Raw genomic sequence first — 26,157 nt, 5'->3', positions numbered from 1 at the left:
TTTATATTTAAACATTTTCTTTATTTTTTGTTCCTTACAGAACAGAATCTTAAAAGGTTCTCAAAAAAAGTGTAAACCACCGATAAAGTTGAGTTGTGAGTAAAACCCTTTAAATATGATCAATTTAAGACAAATGCAACTGGACCAAGAGATGTCCATTTCCGCAAGGCATTAAAACATCACCAAGAACAGAATGACATCAAGATGTTACGAACCTAAAATACACACATAACAATTTAAACAAGTGGTGGCTGGCTTTTCTTCAAAACATTTTTTTTCTTTTGCAACAAAATTATCATTGAAACAAAATTGTGACCAACAAAAACATCAAACATTATTGTGCATTAAATAGACAGTCGGTCATGTATGTAACCTTGAAGAATGGGATATTTTACAGTTTTGTTGACTTAATACTGTAAAAAATAACTATATTCTTTTGGCACCAAACACGCTCACTCTAAAAGTACTGCCGTTTCATCATCTTGTTGTAAAAACACAACAGGGCCTATACAATTAAAAAAAAATCATTGCACCTTTGCTTGTCTTCAATTTAAAATAATAATTAAAAAAACAGTCTGTATGTTACTCAAAATAGTCTTTTTCTTTTTGTGTGTGTTTAATTTCAAACCTTCATATCATTCCCATCACGTTTACAAACAGAAAATCTCCATGGGAAATAGTAAGTAACCAAAGCACAACCAGAACATCACAGAAACACTTCAGTATGTCCTTTAGAATTAAAAAGAAAGAAAGAAATGAAAAAAGAACAGAAAAAAGTTTGCAGCGAGTTGCGGCAAAAAAATGTGTCTTCAAAATATTGTGCTTAAGAGTGGCAACAATTAAAAGCAGTTTCTCTGTTATTGCAACAGTAACCCAATCCTCAATTGAAAGCATGCCCAGAAACACAGTGATTTGGGATAATGAACAGCAAACTCAATGTCCAGTATAGATCTAAAGATGATCTGCCACGGGCAATAGATTGAGGAACAGCAGCATTTCAGTGCTGGCTCTAGTGGTGGGGTCAACTTTGGAAACAAACTTCTTTTAGGTTTGGTGTTACATAAGAGTGCCTAGAGCAGAAAGCTTCCAGCCTTGCCAAGAGCTACCAATGATCCCAAATCCCTGCTAGATCAACTTAGCCAACAACCTCCAGGTCGTAAAACATGCAGATTTTATAAATAGAAAAGCTGTCCTGTCTGTCAGTCCTGAAACGGAAGCAGATCTATTAGAAAAATCAGCATTTTATAATAAGACGGATATTGTGGGCTGGATTCTCCTAACAGGCACGTCTTCACCCATGTGGAGTCAGGTGTAAGGGTACTACTGAGGGACAAAAAAGGGTTAATGGGTCAAACGAAAGGGAGAGAGATACTGCACGCAACCAATGACATTTTAATCAAAACCAATACTGCTCCACTATTCATGAAATCATTTTGATTTTATCCCAGTTAACACAGCCTCCCTCTTATACTACCTAATATAATGTAGAAATTCATTTTCTGCAGGAAAACACAAAAAGTCAGAGCCTCATAATCACAGCTACTTGCTGTTTCCACCCATGACCCTTGCAAAGACTGATAATCAGTTCTTTATATGAAACCGTACGTGAGTGATATTTCATTCAAATGATGCAGTGTAACCCCACGAGTGCTAATTACTTGAGTCTAAATGCCAACCTGAATCAAGTAATTAGTTTGACCTGGATAAGCCGGGGTGATGTAATCTCTATTATTGCTCAGCTAGTAGAAAGGTGAATGCAAACTGTGAAATGGAATCAATATATACTGCATAACAAGGAGATTTGCATGTAGAAATGGTTTTAAATATCTCAAAGTCTCTAGCTGGTTTATTAAGTTCAATTAGCTTCTCATATAATAGCAACACGTTTTTGCATAATTAGGGACCCGCTTTGGTACTGTGTTCACTCTTCTCTCAGGAGGTTTGAAGTTTTTAATTTCTGGAAAGCTTGTGAAGTCTCTGATTCAAGTCACACTCCCCATGTCCTGCACTGGTACTCGGTATAGACTGAATTATTTTTAAGAAACGAGCACAGATCCAAGCTCTGCTATACATATAGCTGTTAGAACACCTTTTGCATCTCTATTCCCATCCAAATGTAACATCCCTTCATCAGTAGCAAGCCAAGTCATCAAATACAATGCGACATGGATTGCTACTCTCTTTAACCTGGGGTAACTGATGCAGTGCTTAGCTGTATTAGAACAAAGGGGATTTAGCTGTGGTACTGTGCTTCACTTAGGCAATGAGACTCTTCTCAAAATGTGTCATAGGAGTGAACCAATAGTGAACAAATACTAAGACATTATTGTGAACAAAACGCTCTTGGGTAGAATCTTGTAAAAAAAAAAAAGAGATAATAACATGGGTAATATTTTAAGACTCTAAGAAATCGATTTCTGTTTGGCTGCGCTGAATTCGCTTTCTATATACAGCAAGTAGCTTTGCTCAGATCACACAGACCATTTCACTGTTGCTTGCTGTCTTCTGACGATTTTAAAAGCAGGAACATACAAGAAGTATGTACTGGATGATGCCACAGAACTAGAGACTTCAGCTGGGGTCTATCTGAGCTAAACACATAAACAGCTGAGCATGTACATTACACCCTGTTTCCAAAAACTCCCTCTTGTGTTATTCAATAACATTCACAAAATCATATATGTGTTTCTTCTTTGGTGCTTTTCTAAGAAGCTCCATTTTTATAAACTGATCCCATGACACAAAACAGAAAGGGCTACAACCCACACGCTGAGAAACAAAGCAATACAATCAAATTAAAAAATCCTTTGTTCCTTAAGATGCCGACCCAATGGAATCAGAGTGAAACGTTATATATCCTGAAGAAGCAGAGGGAGAGCTTAAAAAACTGTTTGTGCTTCCTTTGCTCTCCACTTTAGTCAGTTTCTCCTGGCTGTTACTGCCCCCCAGGCCTGTCCTAAACCTCCTGGAGGAACGGTCGCCCGTCCGGTGGGTGTTGCTGGGCAGCGATAGCTCTGAATGGAGGCCACCCCCTGGGTCCCGAGAGCCACGGCTGTCCTTGGCACTCCCACAAGCCCCGGAGCGTTGCCGACTGCCTCTGCCATCGCAGGTAACAGCGTTCCCAGAGTGCTGGTGGGGTTCCACTGCCCCCCTGGCCAGCGAACAACCCTTCCCGTGCTCCGAGAATCTCCGTAGGACTTGGGGCTCCCTCTCGAAGTTGGTGAGGGGGAAGTGGGGGTACAGGATGATCTGCTGCTCGTAGATGTCGGGGATCAGGGAGATGGCGGAGGCGCGGCGGGGGGTGTGCATGGGGCTGGGCAGGGGAGTCTCGTCGATGAAGTTGATCACCTCGTCCCGGCTGAAGCAGTTAGCACCCTCCTCCTCCTCCCCCTCCTCTCGGGGCAGCTGCTTCAGAGACACGATGCTCTCCTCGGATTTCCTCCGCTTGTGGTACAGCAGGCTCTCCTCGTGGTAGGAGACCAGACTGCTTCTCCTCCTCTCGTGTCGCGGAGAGCTGTAGTGCGGGACCCCGATGATGTCCTCCGTGGAGCCCCAGCGATGGAGGTAGGACGGGACCTGCACTGCAGTCCATATGCTGTCGGTCTCGTCGTGGGAGAATCTTCTTGTAGGAGGCACCTGGCGTGACAGAAGGGGGAGGGATGAGACGCAGGCATTGCAGGGTCTAGAAGCCAGATAAACATGTGCCATGTGGGTACACCCTAGAAGTGCCACTGCATAGTCCTAACACCATAGGCTAATTATTATTATTATTTATTTTATTTGATGTTTGTAATACAAAATTAAGCAATTTCCCAGACATGAATGATTGAATCTATTAATCTATTACTGGAAAATGTACTCACACCTCATACTGTTCATACTGTTCTGATAACTATACAAGAAAAAATTAAGTGGCACTTTGATTGATTTAAACTACATACTTTTAAAACTGTGCAATCTAATTTAAGAATTGACTGTGGGAGAGATACAGTAGCTACAGTATCAAATGGGAGCAGCAGGGGGCGGTAGAGTGTGGTGTTGAGATGACAGCAGGTGATGGTGAAGTAAAATGGGATTTTTTTTACCATGAAGCAAAATCTACAGAGCTGTGAACAGCAAGGCTACGTGCATTCTCAACCTTGATCTCTCTAAGAGAGACATCACCAATACATGTTATGCCTTTGTATGAATATAACGGGGAAAGAGGGGACAGCAGTGGTCAATTTAAAGGCGCTTGACCAATCTGATGAGCTGCTGTGGAAATAAACGCTGGGCTCGAACCCTGACAGGCGGCGAGGCCAGATGGCTCACCGCTATGTGTGTTATTGCATTAAGTGGGGTTAAGAAGACGGGTTTGTAAGAATGCAGCTTTGCCACAGACCAGTCCTCTTAAAGGCCACCTTCGAGCCAGGCTTTCTCCCTCAGCAGCAGAGCAATGTGACCAAGGGACTGCCTAACCACACTGTACATCAGCACGGTAATGCTTTCAAAATATGAGCCCTATTCGAAGCAGTATATGTGGGCTCTACCCTACGCAAGGTGCAGGCTTCGATATCCACAGGGAGCGGTCATTTTCCACACTGTGTCGTTACACCTTTGCAATTGGTTTAAATTTATCACAGAAAAGATAAATGGGAATATACCTGCAGATACTGCATTTTATCTTCCTGTAGTTCCCTCATTGGGTAAGCCTGGGAGACGACCCCCCTTTCTAGTGTTGAGAATTCATACTTGGCCATACGGTCTACCGTCATGATTTCAGCTGCACAGCTATAGTCATACGGTCTGTCATATATTAAGTCCGGATGAATTCCTCCATCCTGGCTGTTTTCTGCAAAATGCAGAAAGCATATAGAATTAAAGAATTGCGCAAAATACACAGACACACAGACAGACAGACAGACAGACGTAGAGAGAAAAACAATTCATGTTTTTTCTTTTTCTTTTTTGTCCGCCAACATTTTGGAGTAACACAATGATGCAAACTCAGGCACTTACAGAGTATAATTTTGTAAATACATAATGCACTGTATTGCTTTGGTATTATCGGCAGGACAGTCTGATTTTTCTCCAGTCTGGCTGAAATTCATAAGTTTGCAGGCCTACGGAGCTAATATAATTAAAAATAATAATAATCTAGACATTTAAACTGGTGAAACTTATGAAACCTCACCAAATCAAAAACTGACAAAGCATGCATATGCCTATGATGTTAAAGACATTAAAGAAAAAAAACATTTACAAGTAGAGCAGAACTAAAAGCTGAAGCAGGGCCAATTGAAGGATGGAAGAATGGTATCTGTCATCACACAAGCAAGCATCAAGCCTTCCATGCAAGAAAAACGGACCTGTGCAAAAAGCGATGAACCCTTAACCTACCAAACCATTTCTTTGGTTAACAAAAGCAGACCCACATCTAAAAAACCTAAGCAATTTTTCTTTGTTACGTTAGCATATTCCTACTGAAATACATTGGAATAGTTTAGTTTAGCGGGTGCCACTCAGTCTTTATGAATGCGTCATTAAGAACCGCTATTTACTAATGCTGAATAATACATGAACACAGTCTACAGTGTCTACTGTAAACTGAAAAGTGCTTTGTAATCTTGTAATTGTGCATACACAAAGCAGCACACTGCAGTATGCTCCCTCATAATAGACTCCATCCACCAAGCTTTAACTAACTGTTTGATATTCATCAGACGGTTCTGCTGTTGGCTTATTTAGTCTTGCACAGTCAATACCAGTTTTGCAGATATCAAACTTATTCATTAAAACAGACTTTAAATGATCTTGGTGAATAGGACAGAAAGATGCTTTGTTGCCTAACAAATAACACGCACTACTTCAGCTCTCCTTTAGTGTTAATTGAACCGCGTCAATCCGCAGCCCCTAAACAGAAACCTAATACTGTATCCAACTGGGGTCCTTTCAGATGCTTTGGTAGCTTGAGGGTTAATCGCCATTCGCTCGCCGATTCACCTTCATCGACTTCGTCGTTGGACATAATGGCCACGCACTTCTCCCAGACCATCTTGACGTCCGCTCTGTAGCGATCGCAGGCCCACAGGAACATGGGCAGCAGGATAGACTGGGCAATGGAGCACCAGAGGACGCACAGCACCATCCAGCTGTACGAACGGTCATACTTGAGACTGGCAAAGCTCACCACCTGTGGAAGAGAGACAGAGACAGGGCGGGGGAGATTTAGGTAAAGAAGTGCGGGTGTGCAAGTCTGGTTCAAGATTTATCAGGGAGTTCAGAATCTCGTTAGTGTAACCGGGCGCGGACCGGCGACCCTGCACACAAACGAGCGTCTTAACCACTGTGCAAAAGAGCTGGGCGTGCCTGCATTCGTGGTGTTAGAGCTTTCAATCTCATCTCATCTCACCGACAGGGACAGGATCCGGAACAGCAGTGTATCACGCTGCCCCTTACACATGCATAGCTGCAATGTACTTAATGTGTACATTGTAACTATGCATAATAGCAATTTAAATACACATGTATTTACGAAGTAACTCCTATGTAAAGACACAGCAATTAGACACACTTCATCTAAAGTGTTAGCACTTTTTCTTTGTTACCTCAGTGTGTTGTAATTGCGTGTTGTATTTATTTACAATGCAACTAAAAACGGATTCTTTAACCTGATCTAGTGCAGTAAGGATGATTAACACATGCATCACCGAGCCTTCCCAGGAATCTTTGCTGCCTGCTGTGCGTGCTACGGGCAAGGTCTGCAGAGGGGCGTGTCCGTGTCAAGTCAGTGCATCTCAGCCGCCACTCTCTACACGCTTCGGAATGAGGAATGTGATTGGCTTGGCAGGTGACACACATTCACCCAGCAACTCCACAAAGGCAGGCAAAAAAAAAACATGGAAACCCCATTAAAATGTAAGAGTGCGCTGCACAAGCCTGATGATGTCAGTGCTGAACATACAGTATTGTTGCTCTGAGTGTGCTAGGTTACCAGAGAGAGAGTACAGCCTGCTGCTCTGCACAGCTAGATGATTAAAAAGCAGGGTATGAATCATGTACTGTGGTACAGCGTACACTGTGAGATAGGAGGTCACAGTGCATCCTAAAGTGTTGACAAGGAAGGTGAGGGTCAGAAAAGAGTCAGACCAGCCTCCATTGAAAATAAATGGAATCACTGACTACCCATTCATTATATATAGGGCCCTTTCTGTGCCGTGTCATTGAGTAAGCTAGACCTGGGTCGTTTCAGTAAAGGGAATGGGAATCTAAAGCCATTTCTATGTAAATCAGTCAGCACTGGATTATCATTTCATCATTTTCGTCAAACCATAACTAAACGAGACAAGCGGACTTGCAAACTGCGCTGTGAACACAATCAAACTCAATCCTGAAACAAAAAACAGAAAAGCACCACTCATTTAATTATGCATTATACACCTAGAAGTTTAGCACCGTACAAACCCAGGAGCCAATAAAATAGTGCGTGCTGCTCTATTCATCTTGATGAGTACTACCCAGTTTTATATTTCAAAGAAAACTTATCCTCACCAACCCCCAAACCAAAAAAAAAATAATCAATCTCCATGCTGTTCTGTATATATTTTTTTAACTAATTGAAATAAAAAAAGCAAGTTTTACCTTGGCTCTTATCTGTCTAAGAGGTGGAGGGTTTGCACAAAACGTTTTAAAAAGGATTTCCGAGAACCAACAGAGAGAAAGTCCTTAGGGAAATTCAACCCCTAGCACAGCAACCAAATACTAATTATAATTTGAGAAGAAAAGAAAACTCCTCTCCTGTCTCAAGTGGTTTTAATTGAAAGTCCGAGCTTTCAGGTCAGTAGGAAAGCGACATGTATTGCAGTCCCTTGTAAGCCCTGTGTATTTAATTACAGACAAATCTGATACATTTAATAGGGTTTGCCGTGACTCTCTACCCATCCCCAGCTGCTATGACTCACAATGTGTGAGTCCAGACACCGGGGGACCAATTAAACTTCATTTGTTATTTATTCTGTTCTTTTCCCCCCAGTAACATCGGTGAAGGAAATATCCTGCAGGATTCTTCATCAAATCATTCCTCCCGAACCCTTCTTCAGCTGGTATAAAGAACAACACAAGCTTCTATAGAACAGGTTTGCTAGTCAAAGCTCCAAGCCATTGAGGGGTACTCAGAGCTGTGTATGATAAGCACTATAACCCTCCAAATCCTGTATTATAAATAATGCCTAACACCCACTTAAAAAGGCATTCTTAATATATGTTAACAACACTTAATATATCTCGGAATAGCCTAAATAGTCCCTATTAGCACCCCTTATTTTCTGATGGAAGTACATTCCATGCACTAGCTCCTGACAAGGCTTTTAATAAATGGTGCTTATGAATAAGCCATTAGAGGTTTTATTGCACAAGGCATAATATTATATGTACATCTCATATACATTTTCGTTTGCTATATCAGATAACACAACAACACCAAAAAATATATAGCCCCTTGCACATCAAGCCTCCCAAAACCTTCTCTAGAAAACTCTATTTCTGAAGTCTGAGAGCTCTAAAGAGCCACTTGCATTGATGGCAGTACAGGAAAAAAAAAATACTCTCACAGTACAAGTAATCTATCTTGATTTCCCATGACAGCCCACCTTAGATCACATTTTTATTTTTAAAACCCCACACTCTAATGGATCTAAAGTAGTGGCATGTTGCGCCGAGGCTCTGTGACAGAAGAAAGGCTTAACCAGTCTCTCGAACCAACAAGACCAGCTGAAAACCAGCAACCCACCAGCTCTGAGGGGCATTCCGCAGTGCTGGGCATTGCTGGAGTTTCCCTCCCTGCTCTCCACACACACACACACACACACACACACACACACACGTGATACAAAGACACAATTCCACAGTCCTTACCAGTATGGGGAATCCAGTTAGAAAATCGTAGATGAATACGATGCCGCTGATCAAGTAGGTGATTTGTAGAGAAGTCTTTAGGGGCTCCGAGCCGTCGATGGAGGACCTCCGCTTGCCCTGCGCGTCCTCCACCACTATGGTGGGCACGTTGAACTTGTTCTTATCAGCGTTGTGTCCCGCGTGGATGGAAAACGTCTGGAAGAGGGCGATGCCGATGCAGACCACCCCCATGACCACACTCCCGCTGATCAGGAGCAGGAAGCACACCCCGAAGCCCAGGCCGATCTCCGTGACGATGAAACGGCAGTCCCGCGCGTAGAAGCGCTCCGTAGTGTCGTGCCAGCCCACTGCTGGCAGTGTGGAGAGAATGAAGGACACCATCCAGATCCCCATGACCGTGTGGACTGCTTGCTTCTTCGAGTTGCTTAACCTGCAAGCGGAAAGGAAAAACGAGAGACGAGTATGACGAGAAGAAACTCAATGCGTCTAAATAAAGATGAATGTACTTCAAATCTGTTTACATATAACCTGCTGCGGGTTTAAACGTTTAGGAGGCTTTGTTCTGAGTGCGAGATCTACACTCTCAGCGAAATTGTAAGTGTAGTCGCTGCTAAAACGTTCCAATGGGGACATGACTTAGAATAGCTGTTAAAAGGTTTTGTTTTTCTAAAAAAAAAAATAGCAAAGGAATTCTAAATTTGTAATAACTAACCCATACAATTTAACAAATTAATAAATAGTGCAAAATATAATATCCAACATGCTAATCTACTGCAGGAGTTTACTGCATGTATATCTTTTTTTTTATTATGAAATCTTCATTTTAATTTTGTTTAACAAACCCTGAGACTAAATGTATAGCGTATGTTACGCTGTAGAAGAATGAGTTTTGAATTATTCATGGCCTCTGAGCCCAGACTTTATTCAGCCAACTGAAGAATATCTCCTATTGGCAATAGATCTGATTACCTGATTAGAATTGTGAGTGTTTTACAACTAACTGCATCGTATGCCGAAGCAGAAAGTGGAAAATGTGGTTTTGTTGGTCTTCCAATGCTTTGAAAATGTTATGCCCAGGTTCTGAAACATCTAGTTAAAGCTCTTTTTTGTGTTATTCTGCTGAGATCATTTGGGATTCAGACTAGAATGCTTGTAGGCTTTTAATGTTGCTGATGGCCTGTCTTGACAGCCATGGGGTAAACTGAGCGACTAACCCAGGGGACCTGTCCTTGCTTTCTCTGCCACAAAAGGTCAGCCATGCAAGATGTTCAGAGCTCTCTGTGTAGATGCGTCTGACAGTGTGATCTTAGCACAAGCATGACTGACTCTGCAGGGATATTTGTATTAAAGCAGATGAAAGAATCGGATGATATTTTTTAATCAGCTTGAATACAGATGACTGTGCAAAGCCTCATGATTCGTGAGCAATTATTTCAAGGAAATTAGAGTGCAATGCAGAAACTAGAAAACTATAGGAAAGAGGCCGGCAATGCACAAAACCAGGAGCACAAGGCAGAATGGGTTAATGGACACTAGACTTTGGTCTCGGAAGCTTCCATTATCTTGTTAATGCTGTTTGTAATCATCTGGTTTCTATTGCAATCGCGCAAGTCCTCTATACAGGTGCTTCCACCGCAGTTCAGGAGCTGCTCTTCAGTTCTAGTTGTCTGCTATAGACACGTGTATCATGTACGAGATCAGCCAGAGTGTCTTTAGACACGTGTATCATGTACGAGGTCAGCCAGAGTGTCTTTAGACACGTGTATCATGTACGAGATCAGCCAGTGTATCTTTCGCGAAGTAAGAGCCAGCACCCTCTCTTGATCTTTGATGAAGTTGCTTTTTGTTTTGCAGGCAATAGACTACTACAGTAGAATATTGAGATGTACCTGTGCTGGCCCTGTGGGCACAAAGTGAATAAATTAAACTAAACAGTACCTAGATGATGCTGGCGCTTACTAATCTAAAGACACATTGGCTGATCTAGCCTGCATTATACACGTCTACGGTAGGCGACCAGAACGGCTTAAACTCGAAGCATCTTAAAACAGAACACAGCGGTATTTGATAAAGGCAATAAGAAGGGGTAGGAATGGTATCAAACATCATTAAAAGATAACTGTCTCACAATGTAACTCATAACCAAAGACAAGAAGGAATTGACCAGAACAACCCCAAATAACAGTACAGCAGGAAAACAAGGGCGGATAATCCACAGCAAACACATGAACAAGCTGATCTCCCCTGCCCTCCAGTAAATTGACAGCTATTGAAACATTGCAAAAGGGATTAACATTGTGCAAGACACATGATGAATGCCTCACACCTGGTGACAGGACTGCCATTCAAACAATGACAGGCTTACAAAAACAAGAGCACAGCTCAGAGACAGCGAGGTCCAACAAGCCAGTTCCCTCTCTTTCTTTATCTCACTGGAGTGCACAACGAGTACAGCAAAGTGTCGCGTCAAACCAACCAGGCGAAAATGTAAGTCAGTCCTTACCTGTTTAAAACCAGTATGTGCCATTACTATAGATCCTACAGCTAATCAATCAATCGATTATTGGTTGCCATGGCTTTTATTTCATTTGTTAATCGATTAATTGCTGCCCAATGACACATGGTTTCCTTGGCGTTGCTAGACTGAAGCTCTTCCATTTGGATTTGACTTGCGATGAGAAATGGCAGAATCTAATAAAAAAATTCAATGTCTCATTGTTTTTTTTTAACGATAAAGACTTCTCAATGTACTGTAAAATGCAGAAAACTTGCCTCATCTGCCACTTCACATGGCATGCTTTCGTTTCCTCAATAACAGCAGCGGGAAACACGCACAGGTGCCTAAATACTTGTTACTATACAGACCTGTAATTAAAATGAGTCTGTATACCGTTGTACAGTTTGCATGTTAATAGCTCTGTATAATAATATGCACATGCATGCTTTCAGTTGCATTTATTAATACTAAAGTATTCTCAATGACGATGCTGCTAGGGGGCAGCACAAAGAACTATGCAGTGCAGTAGCTTGCTGTACTAAATGGATCGCTATGCCTGATATTTCTCAAAGTTCCTGTTGCTTGTTATTCGTGGAATTGTTCCATACTACAGTGTATAATAACCTATATACTGAATGTGTTGATAGTGTTATAAACACAGACACGGGAGTCGACAAGGTGAGTCAAGCCCAATGAAAGAGCCTGGCTCATTTGGACGAGCAGTTATAGACCTGAAGCATTGCTGCATGTCAGTGGTGTAATTCTAAATCTGAAGGTACCGGAACGCCACTAAAATATAGATTTTACTTAAACAAGAATTATTAGAAGCCTAAGAATTCACTTTTTATTTGTATACTGAACTTCTAGTAGCACATAAGAACAGGTCATGCATTTATCAAATTTCTACAAGGATTTCCACAAAGTGTTTTCTCCATGTTTTCAGAATGCAGTGTGTCAGTGTCTGAGCTGCCTATAGATGTCTGAGCTGCCTGTAGAAATTTGTTCCGCTGTGTTCTGGCTCAACTGGACCATTGCTGTTTGTGTATTATCTTGCTGTGTCTCTTTCCCAAGACCAATTAAAGCTTGCACAGAATATACAACGTTCCTGCAAAACGCAAAACTGCATTTGGAGAATTTTACTCTTTAATCCTGGGACAGAACTGGGGGAGACCCAAACAAGTGACAGACTACTTAACAGCAAGGAGAGGCGTGAAGGTGGTACTGGAAGGAAAAGGGAACACAAACAACGAGGAAAACGATAATCAGATATTGGGCCCGATTCACAAAACTCAAGAAAGTTTAGAATGCATTTTGAACCACTTCAGAAATTGGTTTTCTGAATACGCTTAATCCAATTTGTCAAAAAAGGATAAAAAAACAAGTTTTATGAATATCGCCCATACATACAAAGCAAAAATAAAATAAAAATAACACCTCCACTGAGCAATTTACAGCACAGTTACTTACACAATGTGCTTCAAATAAACACAGTGTAGAAAAGCACAGACACCCTGTAATGAATCAGAATCTCAGCCCATTTAATTGAATGGAGATGCATGGGCTGGAGGCGAACTGCAAACCATACGGTTCAAAGACAGGTGTCTCACCATTCAACTAAAGAGCAAGCTCTGTAGTGGAGAGACCCGTACGTGTGATACGTTGATGCCAGTATTATTAACTCTAGTCAAACCTAGTCCTGGAGAGCCCCAATCCTACAGGTTGTATGGGTGTCTTTACATCATCCATGGATAAAGATCTGGAACCATGTTAATCTTAACCAATTAAGTTACTGAGAGTTTGATTGAAACGTAAACCAGAAGAGCCCGTAGCTCTCCAGGATCAGGGTTGGAGACCCTTGTATTAACTCATCAGCCACTAGTAGTAGATTCATTACAGTCCGACAAGACAGACACAGCACAGATATAAAACAGGTAGTAGTAGTGACACACGTTCTTACCCATACCTGTAGTTGACCGGCCATCGGACCATCCACATGCGGTGGTAGGACAGGGAGGTGACGGAAAAGCAAGTAACCAAGGTCAGGGTGTAGAAGGTGGAGACAAAGACCTTGCAGAGTCCCTCATTCCACTCGTAGTCCGAGTGCTGCCGGCGCAGCTGGATCACGGAGTACATGGTGATGGGGATGACCATGTTAAGGATGTGCGTGCCGGCCAGGGTGCAGATGAGGAACTCCAGGGGCTTCCATTTCTTCTGCTTGGCGCTGACGCTCAGTATCCCCCAGGTGTTGGCCAGGATGGAGACGCCTGAGCAGACCAGCCAGGCCACAGCGTTGTTGTTAAGGATCTCCTCATCATTCATGGTGGAGCGTGGAGGCGCCGATGGATGAGAGGATGATGAGGTGTGCAGACAGGTGGGACCAGGCGAGAGCCAGCATCCTACTGGGCAGCGGGATCCTTCTCCAGGGGCCAGACGGAGGGGGCTGCTGACATAGTGATCCTGGAGCAGGAGAGAATGCCTCTGCCAGCCACAGTACGCGGAGGAGGAGCCGTCCTGAATGAGAGTCAAGCAAAGGAATCCAGTTACAACATTGCAAGAGCTTCATCGGGTAGAAAGTAAATGTGCAAAGGAGCTGAACCTCTTGTCAAGGGACCCTGGAGTTAAGCGGTTAGTTGCAAACATTTTTAACACAGTTTAAAAAGAAACCCACTAGAAAATTCAAGATAGCATTCGGCATCTAGCACTAAATTCATCATACACCGCACAGACAACAAGAAAACACACATTTCTAAATGCCAGTGCAGACTCCAGCACTAGGTTTATGCCAAGCTTTACAGGATAGCGAACATCAGAGATTTCCTGATATGCAGTAGGACATTTCAAACCGAGGAGGTACAGGAATTGGCAGAGGGCTTGTCATTTGTTCTGTGAGTGAGGTAAGCCTAGAATGCATAATTTACTATTGCTGAACAATAACATGTGTTAAAAATAACTGGCTGATCATTGTAAAAAAGAAGACCTTTGTGATTTTGCTGCTTGACTTAAAAAAAAAACCTTATCGACTAAATCATTGCAGTACAGCCGTAATGTGTCAATATCATCTTGTGTTTAAAATTCACGAAAACCCAACACCGTCCAACAGCAGCAATCAATCAGACGTGAAATGATGCACAAGGCCTAGAGAATACAATTCTCATGGGTTTATTTTTAGACAAATTACCTTTTTTTGTGATACAATTTATTTAGCATTTATTGATCCGTTGGTAATATTTTTAGTTTTAAAGTCTCTGAAATAAAATTGGTTTTGGCAAAAAAAAAAGATATATATCTATCCAAAGCAACTTACAGAGACTAGGGGGTGAACAATGCATCAACAACTGCTGCTACCATTGTCACCAATTATGCTCAGTCCTTTTGAAGTGATGCTAAAGGTCTTGACTGTATGTAATAAAAACTCTGTTTAGACCCATGTGTAGAACTGCACCTTTAAGAGCAACTACACCCCTCCCCTTCCCCAAACATTGTGTTCCTGCTTCTTTAAATAAATGCTTTAAAATTTTCCAGTGAAAACCAGCTTCTGAATTTGCTTACAGGTTTGTCCAATGGGAACGTATGTAATTTACTGGAACCACGGTCTGCTGGATTCTGGGATAAGAATTCAAGTCAGCGTGAAAGCCTCCAACTAGCACTTCGATTGGGCTTAACTTCATTACATGTTCCAATGCGGTTTTTTATTTCATTTTTTGATTTTTTTTCCCCCTCTGTTTAACCAAGACAGCATCTGCCTGAGGCAAGCTAGTAATCAAAGATGCAATATCCCCAATGTAAAATGCAAATTCAATATCCAGATTTCTCCTAATGTTATTCCTGTGGCATTCAGTCTGAATTCATTATGAATTTGTGCCATTATTTTAATGTGGTACTGGGAACTGTAATGGGTATAGACCAGCGTAGTAGTCTTGACGCTTACATTTTTAAAAGGAGCACAATGTATAAAAAGGAGAAGTTCAACTTCTGTAGATAATTCAGGGTACTGTCCCATTACTTGTTTTTTTTAGATCTGCAATAAACAGCCTTCAATATCACCACTGGTTGCCACTCTGTGTAATGCAAAGAATACAGTCAAAGAAAGTGCTTTTCAGTGTCATTAAAAGAAAACATTAAAGGGAAGCCATATTATTCTGAATCAGAGTGCTAAGGGAACAGACTATACATGTAAAGCCGTTCTAATCGAAAGCAGCAGAGTCGCAATTTCGAACACGCGCCGTGCAAGATAATCTGAGCTGATTCCCCCAAGAGTAACAATTAGATTAAATTGATTCCTGGAACACATGGTGTAGTTTTTGTAGTGTGCACCTGTGCTCTGTTACAGGGGTACAAATAGAAGTGCTTTGGACCAGAGGCAAGGTGGTTTTCATGTCCTTACTTTTCAAGGGATGACCCCAAGCTAATGAATGCAAAAAAACATATTGTTTTTGTTATAGGTCAGCATATCCTTTCTGTGATTGTTTTAATAACACAATGAGGGAGATGAATCCTCTACTTTAATGAGGCAGAGCATTGAAAGGTGCCCGAAGGTTTATGTGAAGCACTAACTACAGTACATTCTTCCCTCTATACCCATGCAAGGAGTTTAAAACGAACACACACGTGTTAATTGAATTCCTTATTCCAAAACACTGGAGAGGTGTTTACAAATGGCACATCTGCACAAATAGAAGGCACTTTGTACTTGAAGGTATCCTTACAGACATTTGTTCCCCGTAGGAACCAATATTCATTAACATGTGTTCCCTTTTCAAATATTTGCACCACCTTATTTTTTGCAACAAAGTAATCTTTCTTTGCAAGTCTATATCCATGCATTTTTCAACTAAAATGTTACAGGTATGTCTCACAAATATATTTCACTTTACAAACTATTTCTTCACAAAAAGTTAAAATAAAAAAAACCTCCACACATCTGTTTATTTTGGTAGCAGACTTTGCCGTTTATACAGTGAACGATAATGTTGCAGTGGCACACACACCTGGTATTTGTTGCCATGGTAACACTAAGGGGAAGCAAATTGTTTAAGCTTTCAAAAATCATGTTCCTGTCAGCAGCATCACTGGCAGAGTGTGCATGGAATTGCCAGAGCCATAGACCTGCAGTTAAGGCGTGGGGGTAAGTCTGTTCTCATCACCGATTGTTCAATGGCCTTTTAGGCACCATGATTACTGTTTGTATTATTCAATTGTGATGTTGAACTGTCAACATGTACAGGGTCCCTGTATTGTAACACTGCAATTATAAAGGTTTGTACTTAGTAGTTTATAATATATATAGCAGGGTGGAGGCTGGGTGCAAACCAGCACACCGCAAGGGAGCATCTTAATCACAATGCGAAAGAGCCGGGCTCGTCTGCATTCGTGGCTGCACAGCTTTAAACCTCATCTCAGCTCACCGACGGGGGACAGAATCCGTAACGGCAAAGCATCACACAGCACTGCCCGTTACATCGTGTGCATCATGCCGATGATCCCTATTTATAAAGGGAATGTGCTTGAAAGAAGAAAAGCCTTTTCCGGCATTGGTGCTGTCTTTTTCTATATAGGGGAAGACTAGATGTTGATCTTCCAAAACACAACAGGATTTACTTTGGTAGCAGGTGACCTCCAAGGACACGGCAAAAAAACTACCAATAATCACGACTGTGTTAAATACAAAAAGACTTGCATTAATATACACTGGAGGCACTGTAAACATCCCAGTTGATCTTTGCTTGTGATAATTGGAACTGCGCTTTTTATATAATAAACATGTTGAAGCAAATAAACTGCAGGGGGATGGGGATGGGGATGGGAGGGACACTGAAAATAGTCAGACTTTAGAACACAGTTACTGAGACCAATGTGTACAGATTTTAAGATAAAGGCAATGGTTTCCACAGGGTAATATGGTCTAGCTCGCAGTCAGATCTCAACAGAAACAAGACTCCCATTGCTTAGCAGCTCACCTCATTCCAGGTTTTACTGCAAGCTTAGTTTGGTCCAGCAGATGTGCTGCATGCTTGTCAATATTCTGCAGTTTACGGAACCACAGCATGCAGAAGAAAAAAAAAACTCTAATGATTTCTGCTGCCATATTAACATGGACTGTATCCATCAATGATCATGATGAATCTTGAACACCCTTAGCATAATTGAAACATCTGAATGACCTTTTCAATCAATTTCACATAACCAGGCTGCCGTGTTTTTGTAATGCAGTCGTCCTATTTCCAATACATGCAATTATTTCTCCCCATTATTGAAAAAGCCTTTGCTTTATTAAGTTAGGTTTCCAACTCCGGGGGCTGGCACTGTGCAAATATGTTTTCAGATCTGCATTGAAGAGAAGTGATTTCTAAACAAATAGACTGACCCACATTGAACTGCATGATTTGTGTTTTGTATTTGTTGTGCTTAGTCAGAGCTTTTCTTCAAGAATCATGAGTCCTAGCATCCATCCTGCATGCTATTCCTTATCTAATCTAGTAACATACTCTCTGGTACATAAGGATCAGGTGCTTTCTTCAGTTCAAAGATATATATATATATATATATAATTATTATTATTATTTATTTTTTAGCAGATGCCCTTATCCAGGGCGACTTACAATTGTTACAAGATATCACATTATTTTTACACACAATTACCCATTTATATAGAGTTGGGTTTTTACTGGAGCAATCTAGATAAAGTACCTTGCTCAAGGGTACAGCAGCAGTGTCCCCCACCTGGATTTGAACCCACGACCCCCTGGTCCAGAGTCCAGAGCCCTAACCACTACTCCACACTGCTGCCCTACTACTCCATACTGCTGCCCTATATATATATATATATAGCAATGATTTGTAAAAAGGTTAACATGGTAAGAGATCTACCTTTTATTTGTCTAACATAGAACACAACTGGATGGAAGAAAAAATATTCAATTAAATATTCCCTCCTAAGTGCAAAGTAAATATACTTGCTACGTTTCCATAGAGACTGGTTGGCAAGTATCTCCGCAGACGACAGGAACAGGCATTGATTAGATGAATTACAGCAACGATAGCATCAGCTACACAGGCTGCTAATGGCCTTTTGCTTGCACTGTGTTTGGGCGTAGAGGAAAAAAAAAACAAGAAGGAAACAACAATGGTCTAGAAAAAAGGGTTTGGTCTATTTGTTGAGAAGAGCAAAGACTCTACCATCACAATAGCCTGTCTATTGCACTGCTCGCTGGAGAATAACGGTCACGTTTCTTTGCTTCATGGTGTCTCATGGCTAGCTTGATAGACTTTGCGTTAATCTAATACCCTGTCCGCACTACCTAGATCACATTTTGATACTGATGTTAATGGTGTGTGTTGGACACTGTGGGTAGGGTACAGGACTATCGTAACTGTAAAATTAGGATACCGGAACTTTCGGTCATGCAAGATTAATGCCAACTGGGTTCCGTGAAAGCAGGTACTGATGCAACAGGTTTAGGGCTGTGTTGTGGTATCATATAATGTGGTGCATTGGGACATTGTTTTTAATTACATCAATGAAAGCCTCAATTCATTGGTTTTCAAATCAAATAATTCAGTAGTTCAGGCTGTTCTGCTATGAAACTCTATACAGATTGCACCAGGCTATATAATCCAATTGCTACATGTAAAGTATGGGTAGACACAGACGCTTGATTCCTGTTGTTTTTTAATAGCGTGGCATCTGGAGAAGTCTTTCCATGGAAACCTGACTCCTGTAAAGTTTGTATGTCATCATACACAGTTACCAGTGCTTTGGTTGAGCCCACGGAAAATGCTGACTGGTTTAAATATTCATATTTAATAATTCATTGCTGCTTTCAAAGGAAGGCAACTGTATTGCGTATGCGACTGCTGGATTACCAGTTTACCATTGTGTCGCGGGGCAGCAGTGTGGAGTAGTGGTTAGGGGCTCTGGACTCTTGACCGGAGGGTTCAATCCCAGGTGGGGGACACTGCTGCTGTACCGTTGAGCAAGGTACTTTACCTAGATTGCTCCAGTAAAAACCCAAGTGTATAAATGGGGAATTGTATGGAAAAATAACGTGATATCTTGTAACAATTGTAAGTCACCCTGGGTAAGGGTGCCTGCTAAGAAATAAATAATAATAATAATGTACTGACGTCAAATATGAAAAAATGATAATTACGAATGGAAAAACCAATTGAATACACAGGTTGACCCTCTCGGTTCTGGGAATGCAATGTAATATGTATTTTACAATATGTTTTTTTTTACAGTAATAAAAAAAAAACACTGCATTTGATATACTGTGACGATTTTCTTCAACATTAAAAGGTGAAAAGATCTTGGAGTCTATTCAATTGATATTGATATTGATGTTGACAACTGTCCGTCCATCACGATCTGCACAGTGAATATGATAACTGCCTTCAATTTGCACCAATTTTCACCAAACGTTTGTCGTTCGCACGGGATTGCATTTGGCTGTAATCTGATAAACTTTCGACTTGACATGACTATGTTTTAAATCTGTACATGCACTCGTTCACGTTGTTTCTTTAAGCAGTCCAGTATGGATTCTGTCCCCTGCTGGTGAGATGAGAGGAGGTTAAAACCTCTAATAAACACTAATGCAGACAAGCCCGGCTCTTTTGCATAGTGGTTAAGACACTCGATTCGTGCCCAGCCTCTGCCTTGTTACACATACACAAGAATCTATTTTCCTGAGTCTGTGTGATTTATATCAAATAATCCAAATGCAGCATATGTCACTCTCTCGCTAGAGTGCTCAATTTAAAGAGTTAGTTACTGCATTGTATTCTCTTGAGGGGTCAGTGTATTCATTTATATTGCTAATTAAGAAGGCTTTCAATATGAATAGAATTGCAAGCGTTAAACAAACTGGAGGAATACGACATAATTTAAACATAGTTTTGCTGTATTGAAGCATGTGTATTTCATGCATACAAATGAATAAATTACAATACATCTGATAGGCCTTCAGGCAAAGGATATTAAAGCATCCTGTAATATTTTCAATTCATTATTAGATGCCTTTGAGCCAGGGTTATATGTATTAAAAAAAACAGCTTTTGCAATATATATTTAAATGGGAAACTGTAACTGTAAACTGTAAACCTCTAGACTGTAAACCTCTAGATCTCTAAAGTGAAGGGGACTTGCATATATAATGGTGTACCATGAGATACCATTGCATGACCTTCAGCCCAATACAAATTAACCTTCAGTCTGAATTTCCTTCATAGACTTAAATAGTTAAGATAACAATAGAAAAAGACAGAGGTGGGTCTAAGTAACATGCCACAATGTATAAGGGAGTATTTAGCTGATCTAAACACTGTCCTCATATAAACTCTTAAACTGTCGCCCTTCCTAATTTTATTGCAGATTTGCAAAGTCTTGGACTGTCAAATAATACTCACAGTTAATGTGAGGAATGACTCAGACTGCTATACAGTCCTTCAGTCGTGTGCACATGTATTAGAACACCTCCAGATTTGTCATGTATATCCTTTATATACCTACCTGCATGAAAACTTCGGGGTGTGAGAATTTCAATTTTCAGTCAGTTATGTAGAAAGAGTAGGCACTCATGTGTGAAAATGTTAGACCACTTTGTGCTTTAATAATCTCAAACAACTTCTAAAACGCCTCATGCACTTTATCATTTGTGGCTAAGTGTTCCTTTTCTCTTACTATTTGAAATGAATTGCATGCATGGCTTATTGAAGTCATCAATGAAATTAAACAATCACTGATTCGCCTACTTTGACACATTTCCAAGATTTTCAGTTCCAGTGGTTTGATTCCATATGCACAACAATTCGGAACTACGGAATCAATGGGGTGTTCTAATACATGAGCACACTGCTGTATAAGCATCAATGAAGCAGGCAGCTATGTTCAGACAGTGCATTCATGGTACTGTGCCAGTCATCAAATTCCCTAACACAGAATCTGACACTGTGCACTGTGAATAATTATGCCGAAATGCACTGCCGCTAAACCTGTTTAATACCTCCATTAAACTCTTGTATTAATTACAAATTCTGCAAAACCTGTCTTCTCCGTCACTTTAAAGTATGTGTTATTAATGGTCCTCTGTAAAACAATTGAGTTTTATATCTCTTCCTACTGCTCCTGTTGTCATTGTTAAAATAGCGCTGATTAAAGCACTAAAACCCAAGCAGATTGCAGGAGGCTCGCTCCCTTTTATTGAGATAATGAAGCTGATATGAAACTGCCTTCCTTTTTCCAAATCCACAGGCTTGGGTTGTATCCATTTGGGCACACAAGCAGATGCAGCCTCTTTGTAAATGATTAATCAATGACTAGCATAAACAGTTCTTGCACAGGAAGTACAAATGAAAAGGCTTGACAGGGTAGAAAAAAGCATGACTTGTATCTTAGAGCAAGTTATAGCAATATCTAGATCTTTTGCATATTCACACAATGGTGCTAAGACACTTGGATGGATCTAGGTCAGCATTGGTCAATCACAGTCCTGGAGGGCCCTTCCACTCATGGTCTTTGTTCCAACCCTGTCCTAAATTGTTTCATTGAATCAATTAGACCTCCATCCAGATCCTGAAGTGGTTAATGATCTCAGTTTACCTGTTAAACCTAGAGTGGAATGGCATCTCCAGGGCAGTGAAAACTAGACTGGGAGTTCCATTCTGGTCATAACTTTGGAGTCCTGAACTCAGACACAATGCAAAAACCATTGCTTCATTTAAAATAAATAAATATATACTTAATGGTCCATCAGAATTGAAGTATATTGGTTGTGCTTTATGCAAACCAACATAGGAAGGATAATGACTCCACCACAATGACTCAAAATGGGGCAAGTCACTTTTGTTGCATTTTTTAATTCCAACAAAATGATATGATGGGGAAAAGAACGTTGAGGTTGTGAATGCACAGTATGGAAGTCCATCCTCTTAATCAGTTTACTCCTGTGCTCACTCTTTCCAACCGCAGACAGACTTTGAGTGGTTTTATAAATGCAGGGAATGCAATATCCTAGTAGAAGAACATGAGTTTTTTTTTCTACTGATTGGTTATTATCTGTCCCAGACTACTGGAGTAACTCATGTGTAAACTAGATTTCTTGAAAGGCAATCAGACATAACGAAAATAAATGGGTGTTTGGTTATTTGGTCTCAAAGGCATCGGATCTCATATGTGCAATTATTTCCTTTGTCACAGTCTCTGTTTTAACCTGCTTTTCTGGGTTGCAGATCCCATCGTCTCTCTCTATCTCCTTCTCAGCTTCTCTGGCATCAGTCCCGTCCACTTTAATTGGCTAAAGATTACGAGCCTCCCTACAGGTTTTCATTTATTTTAAAAGAAGAGGCAACACCTTCTGCCCACTCTTGAAAGACATGTGTGGATGGAAAAATGAATCTGAGAGACGCTGGTGTTGCGAGATCTTTAGGCTTGCAGTAAAGTTGCTATAGAAACTCTCTCTCTCTCTCTCTCTCTCTCTCTCTCTCTCTCTCTCTCTCTCTCTCTCTCTCTCTCTCTCTCTCTCATCAAGTGTAATATGTGCAAGTTGCATAAGGGAACTAATTTTAGACAGGCTTCCACCTACTCGCTGGATGAGTAATCTATTGGGGAGAAATTGCTTTGCAAAGTTGGAATCCCTGCTATAAAGCAGACTTCTATGCAAAGCTGTCGGAGTCGGATGCATTCATTTTGCCCGATACAGCATTCTCTCAGCCCCTGCTTCCTGACCTTTCGATCACTGCATAATTCCTTGACTTTCATTCTTATAGTCTTGTCTCGGATGTTGTTATATTGCAGAGGATGAGAAAAAGACAGCTACTGTTCTGTCTCACGCTATCAAATATATCCCGGTGGGGCGGAGTAATTCTATTTAATTCCCGAAAAGGAGGGCTGATGTTCTCGTTGTAGAGGCTGTCACAGTAAGCGACGAACCTGCTTTACCAGCATATGTCAAATTTGAATCTCATTGTCAAGTTTGACTTCTCTCATTAAAAAAAAAAACCTTCTTGTTAAAGCACTGTTCTTGGGTGCAGGCTGGGTGCGTTTATTCTGTTCTTAAAGAGGATCTTGAAGCTGTTTGGAGACGATGTAAAGCAGCCTTGTATCACACTGTCAAAACAGACAGCCTATTAATAATTGCTGAGTGCCGGACTGGGTCACAGTCATAGCAGACCCTCTTTACCAGGCAGTGTTGGCTTACACAGATAGATATTGACACAAGAACTGTCTTAGACTGTTGCGAAGGGTGAATTAAAGTGTGCCGTGTATAGGAGCATTGCTGCATGTAAAAGAGCCCCAATTTAACTGAAGGATTAAGCATATTGGGGGACTGCTTACTCTTGTTTCTAGGTTATCTTTGAGCAAGCTCCTACAGCCAAAACACAGACTGCTACCTAAGCTGTACACCAATACAGCACCCACCCTTGTCTTTCTGCTGTACCGTTACTGTACTGCAGCGGTTATACACCTTATAAAGTATGGCACACACACACATTGGACCCGCCTTATATTACTGTATGTCGTAAAACGCAGCTATTTCTTGGCTGGACACTCAAGACATCCAGTAATCTACTGATGAGCAATTGCTTTGGAAAAGTTAGGAGCGCCACACAATAAAGCAGATTGTTATTCAGAGATGCCTCAAGTGCTTTTATCTGAATACCAAGGAGGGCAACTGAGGATATGTGTGCTGACGCAATTAAAAAACAGGGGCCAAAGAATGGGCTACAGAGTATACCACAGGCATGGGGGAAAATGAAAGGCAAAACAAACCGTTTCGGTCCTATCCTGTCAACTAGCGTTTAAAACTGAAGCTTCTCCCAATCGCTGCTCACGTGCAGCATTTACAACGTGGTTACCATGGCAGACGTCGGCTGACATTTTGTGAAACTGTAAAAGGTGGAAGAAATTCAGTGATGATCAAAAAACAGTCAACGGCAAGGTAAGAATATTTACAAAACGTCAACACATGCTGAGGGCTAGCACAGTAAGAGAAGCCGGGAAGCTATTCCGTCGTTTAACCGAGCGTCGGAGTGCTTGGGCACTGGTGTGGTGTGGCCTTCTGCTAGTGAAGCTGATATGGCATTTTTTATAAAAAAATTCCATTCCTCAGACTCTAGTTTCAGGTAATTAAAAAAAAAAAAAAAAGTCCGGTTGCAACAAATGGGTTGTATAGGAAAATTGAAAACTGTCTAATCTTTTGGTGTGGCAGCAACACGGATTGCATAGTAACGGTGGGTTGTAGCTACAAAAGAGCATTGCAACATGACTAATGCACCCACTGCTACGCGTGGCTGCTTATTTTAAGTAAATTGAAGTGCCGCTTCAGCGAGCGGACACATTTCATTGACCAAGACAAGGGAAAAAAATATTCGTGGAGAGAGCGTGGAAAGGACCTTTTTTTTTTTTTTTTTTTTTTTAAACAACACGTGACCACCTTGGCTGGCGCACGTATTCGTTTTTACCCCGGAGTTGCCGGCTGAGGTTTTCACTTCGAACCCAAATAAGTAACCAGGAAATGAGATTATGAGGAAGCAGTTGCATATGTAGCCAAATGATACTGTGTTGGAAACCAGAAACGCATTAAGATAATCGGGTACTAATCGGGTACAGAAACTGAAGTGTTAACTGAAGTTCGTCCAAATGAACGTATTTTTTTTCCAGGTTTGCATCAAAGGTTAGATGCAGATTTGCATGCTTTATTACAAAGATAACGCGCATTCTGCGGAAGTATAATTCAATACTGATTAGTGAGTTCTTGCGTTCTACCAGTAATCTATAGAAAATCGATCATAATTGCATCTGTTATTCTTAACTCGACAGTGGGGCAGAGGTTGCACGCCTTCGTGTGATAAGGTGATTTTACAGAACATGTTAACTTCCACTTTGCAGTATTCAGAATACTAGCCTGCTTCCATCAAGTTTTGAAACACGCTGCTGATAAAAATGTCTTTTTGGATTGTCCACAGTGTTCAAGTTTGCCCCTATAGCCAAAACTAGAATTCCAGTGTTCTGGAAACCGTCAGCCGTCTATACATAAGTCTATACCGAAAGCTGTGAGTATGTGAAAGAACTGAACGTAAAATCTTCAAAAATGTTCAATCAAAAACATGCATCTGATATCAAACATTATCATATGACCGGGCAGTTTTTATTGAATGCACATTCAATTCAACCAGTGTGCTATTAAACATGTAGGCACATTCCTGCCGACCTTGCATTGAAAGTGCAACTGAAATGAAATGATTATCACCCGTCCAAAATATGTCCGGAGCACAACAGTACAGCTTATAATAATAATAAACACTGTACCTCTTCAAAAAGCTTCCTCGACGGCAGAATATCCAAAATCTCCCAAAATATATGTATTTTTATTTTAAAAACGCCGGCTCCTGTTTGCATGCACCGATCGTCAAAAGCAGCCCCTGCATTCCAGACCACTGGGCGAAGACACGGACTGGGACCTGCATGGAGCTTTCAGTCTCTGGTGGGCGATGCTAGTCGCAGCTTGATTTCCCATTTAGATTTATAAAGTTCAACCTTTATTGCCTTTAACGACGTATCCCCTTGCTCCTGGGTCGCACCAAGCTTAAAATGAACAGCATTGTATAGGTGCATGCAATTGGAATAAATAATAATATATATATTTAAAAACATACAAAAAGATTAAAACATACAGAAATAAATAAATGGATCGCCAAGAACATCGTGTTGCAGTTGCTATAGACTGTAATGACAAGGTTGTGGTTTCTTTGCTCCGTGTTCTCTCTCT

At 41.0% G+C, this 26,157-nt stretch overlaps 1 protein-coding gene across 2 annotated transcripts; it reads right to left on the bottom strand.

Moving 5' to 3' along the window:
* On the bottom strand, positions 1 to 26,157 carry LOC131698815 (probable G-protein coupled receptor 153). 2 transcript variants are annotated; one of them, XM_058993053.1, is made up of 6 exons: positions 25,698 to 26,157; positions 13,347 to 13,900; positions 8,893 to 9,322; positions 5,983 to 6,172; positions 4,644 to 4,831; positions 1 to 3,636 (listed from the first exon to the last, which is right to left on the bottom strand). In XM_058993053.1, exons 1-6 carry the CDS (start codon positions 25,785 to 25,787, stop codon positions 2,815 to 2,817), a joined length of 2,274 nt encoding a protein of 757 aa, XP_058849036.1. In that variant the 5' UTR covers positions 25,788 to 26,157; the 3' UTR covers positions 1 to 2,814. The 2 variants fall into 2 exon arrangements, with proteins under 2 accessions (XP_058849036.1, XP_058849037.1); XM_058993054.1 differs by having other exon boundaries at positions 13,353 to 13,900.

The sequence above is a fragment of the Acipenser ruthenus genome, chromosome 20, assembly GCF_902713425.1.
Source record: "Acipenser ruthenus chromosome 20, fAciRut3.2 maternal haplotype, whole genome shotgun sequence".
NCBI lineage: Eukaryota > Metazoa > Chordata > Actinopteri > Acipenseriformes > Acipenseridae > Acipenser > Acipenser ruthenus.
Note: the sequence above shows the minus strand (reverse complement) of the source record. Positions and strands in the feature narration are given on the sequence as shown.

Coding starts and splice junctions, on each gene's coding strand:
- LOC131698815 (XM_058993053.1), bottom strand. CDS start 25,787: ATGCAAACAGGAGCCGGCGTTTTTAAAATAAAAATACATATATTTTGG. Junction 13,901..25,697: donor CGAGGAAGCTTTTTGAAGAG/GTACAGTGTTTA, acceptor ACTCTCATTCAG/GACGGCTCCTCCTCCGCGTA. Junction 6,173..8,892: donor TAACTGGATTCCCCATACTG/GTAAGGACTGTG, acceptor TCTCTTCCACAG/GTGGTGAGCTTTGCCAGTCT.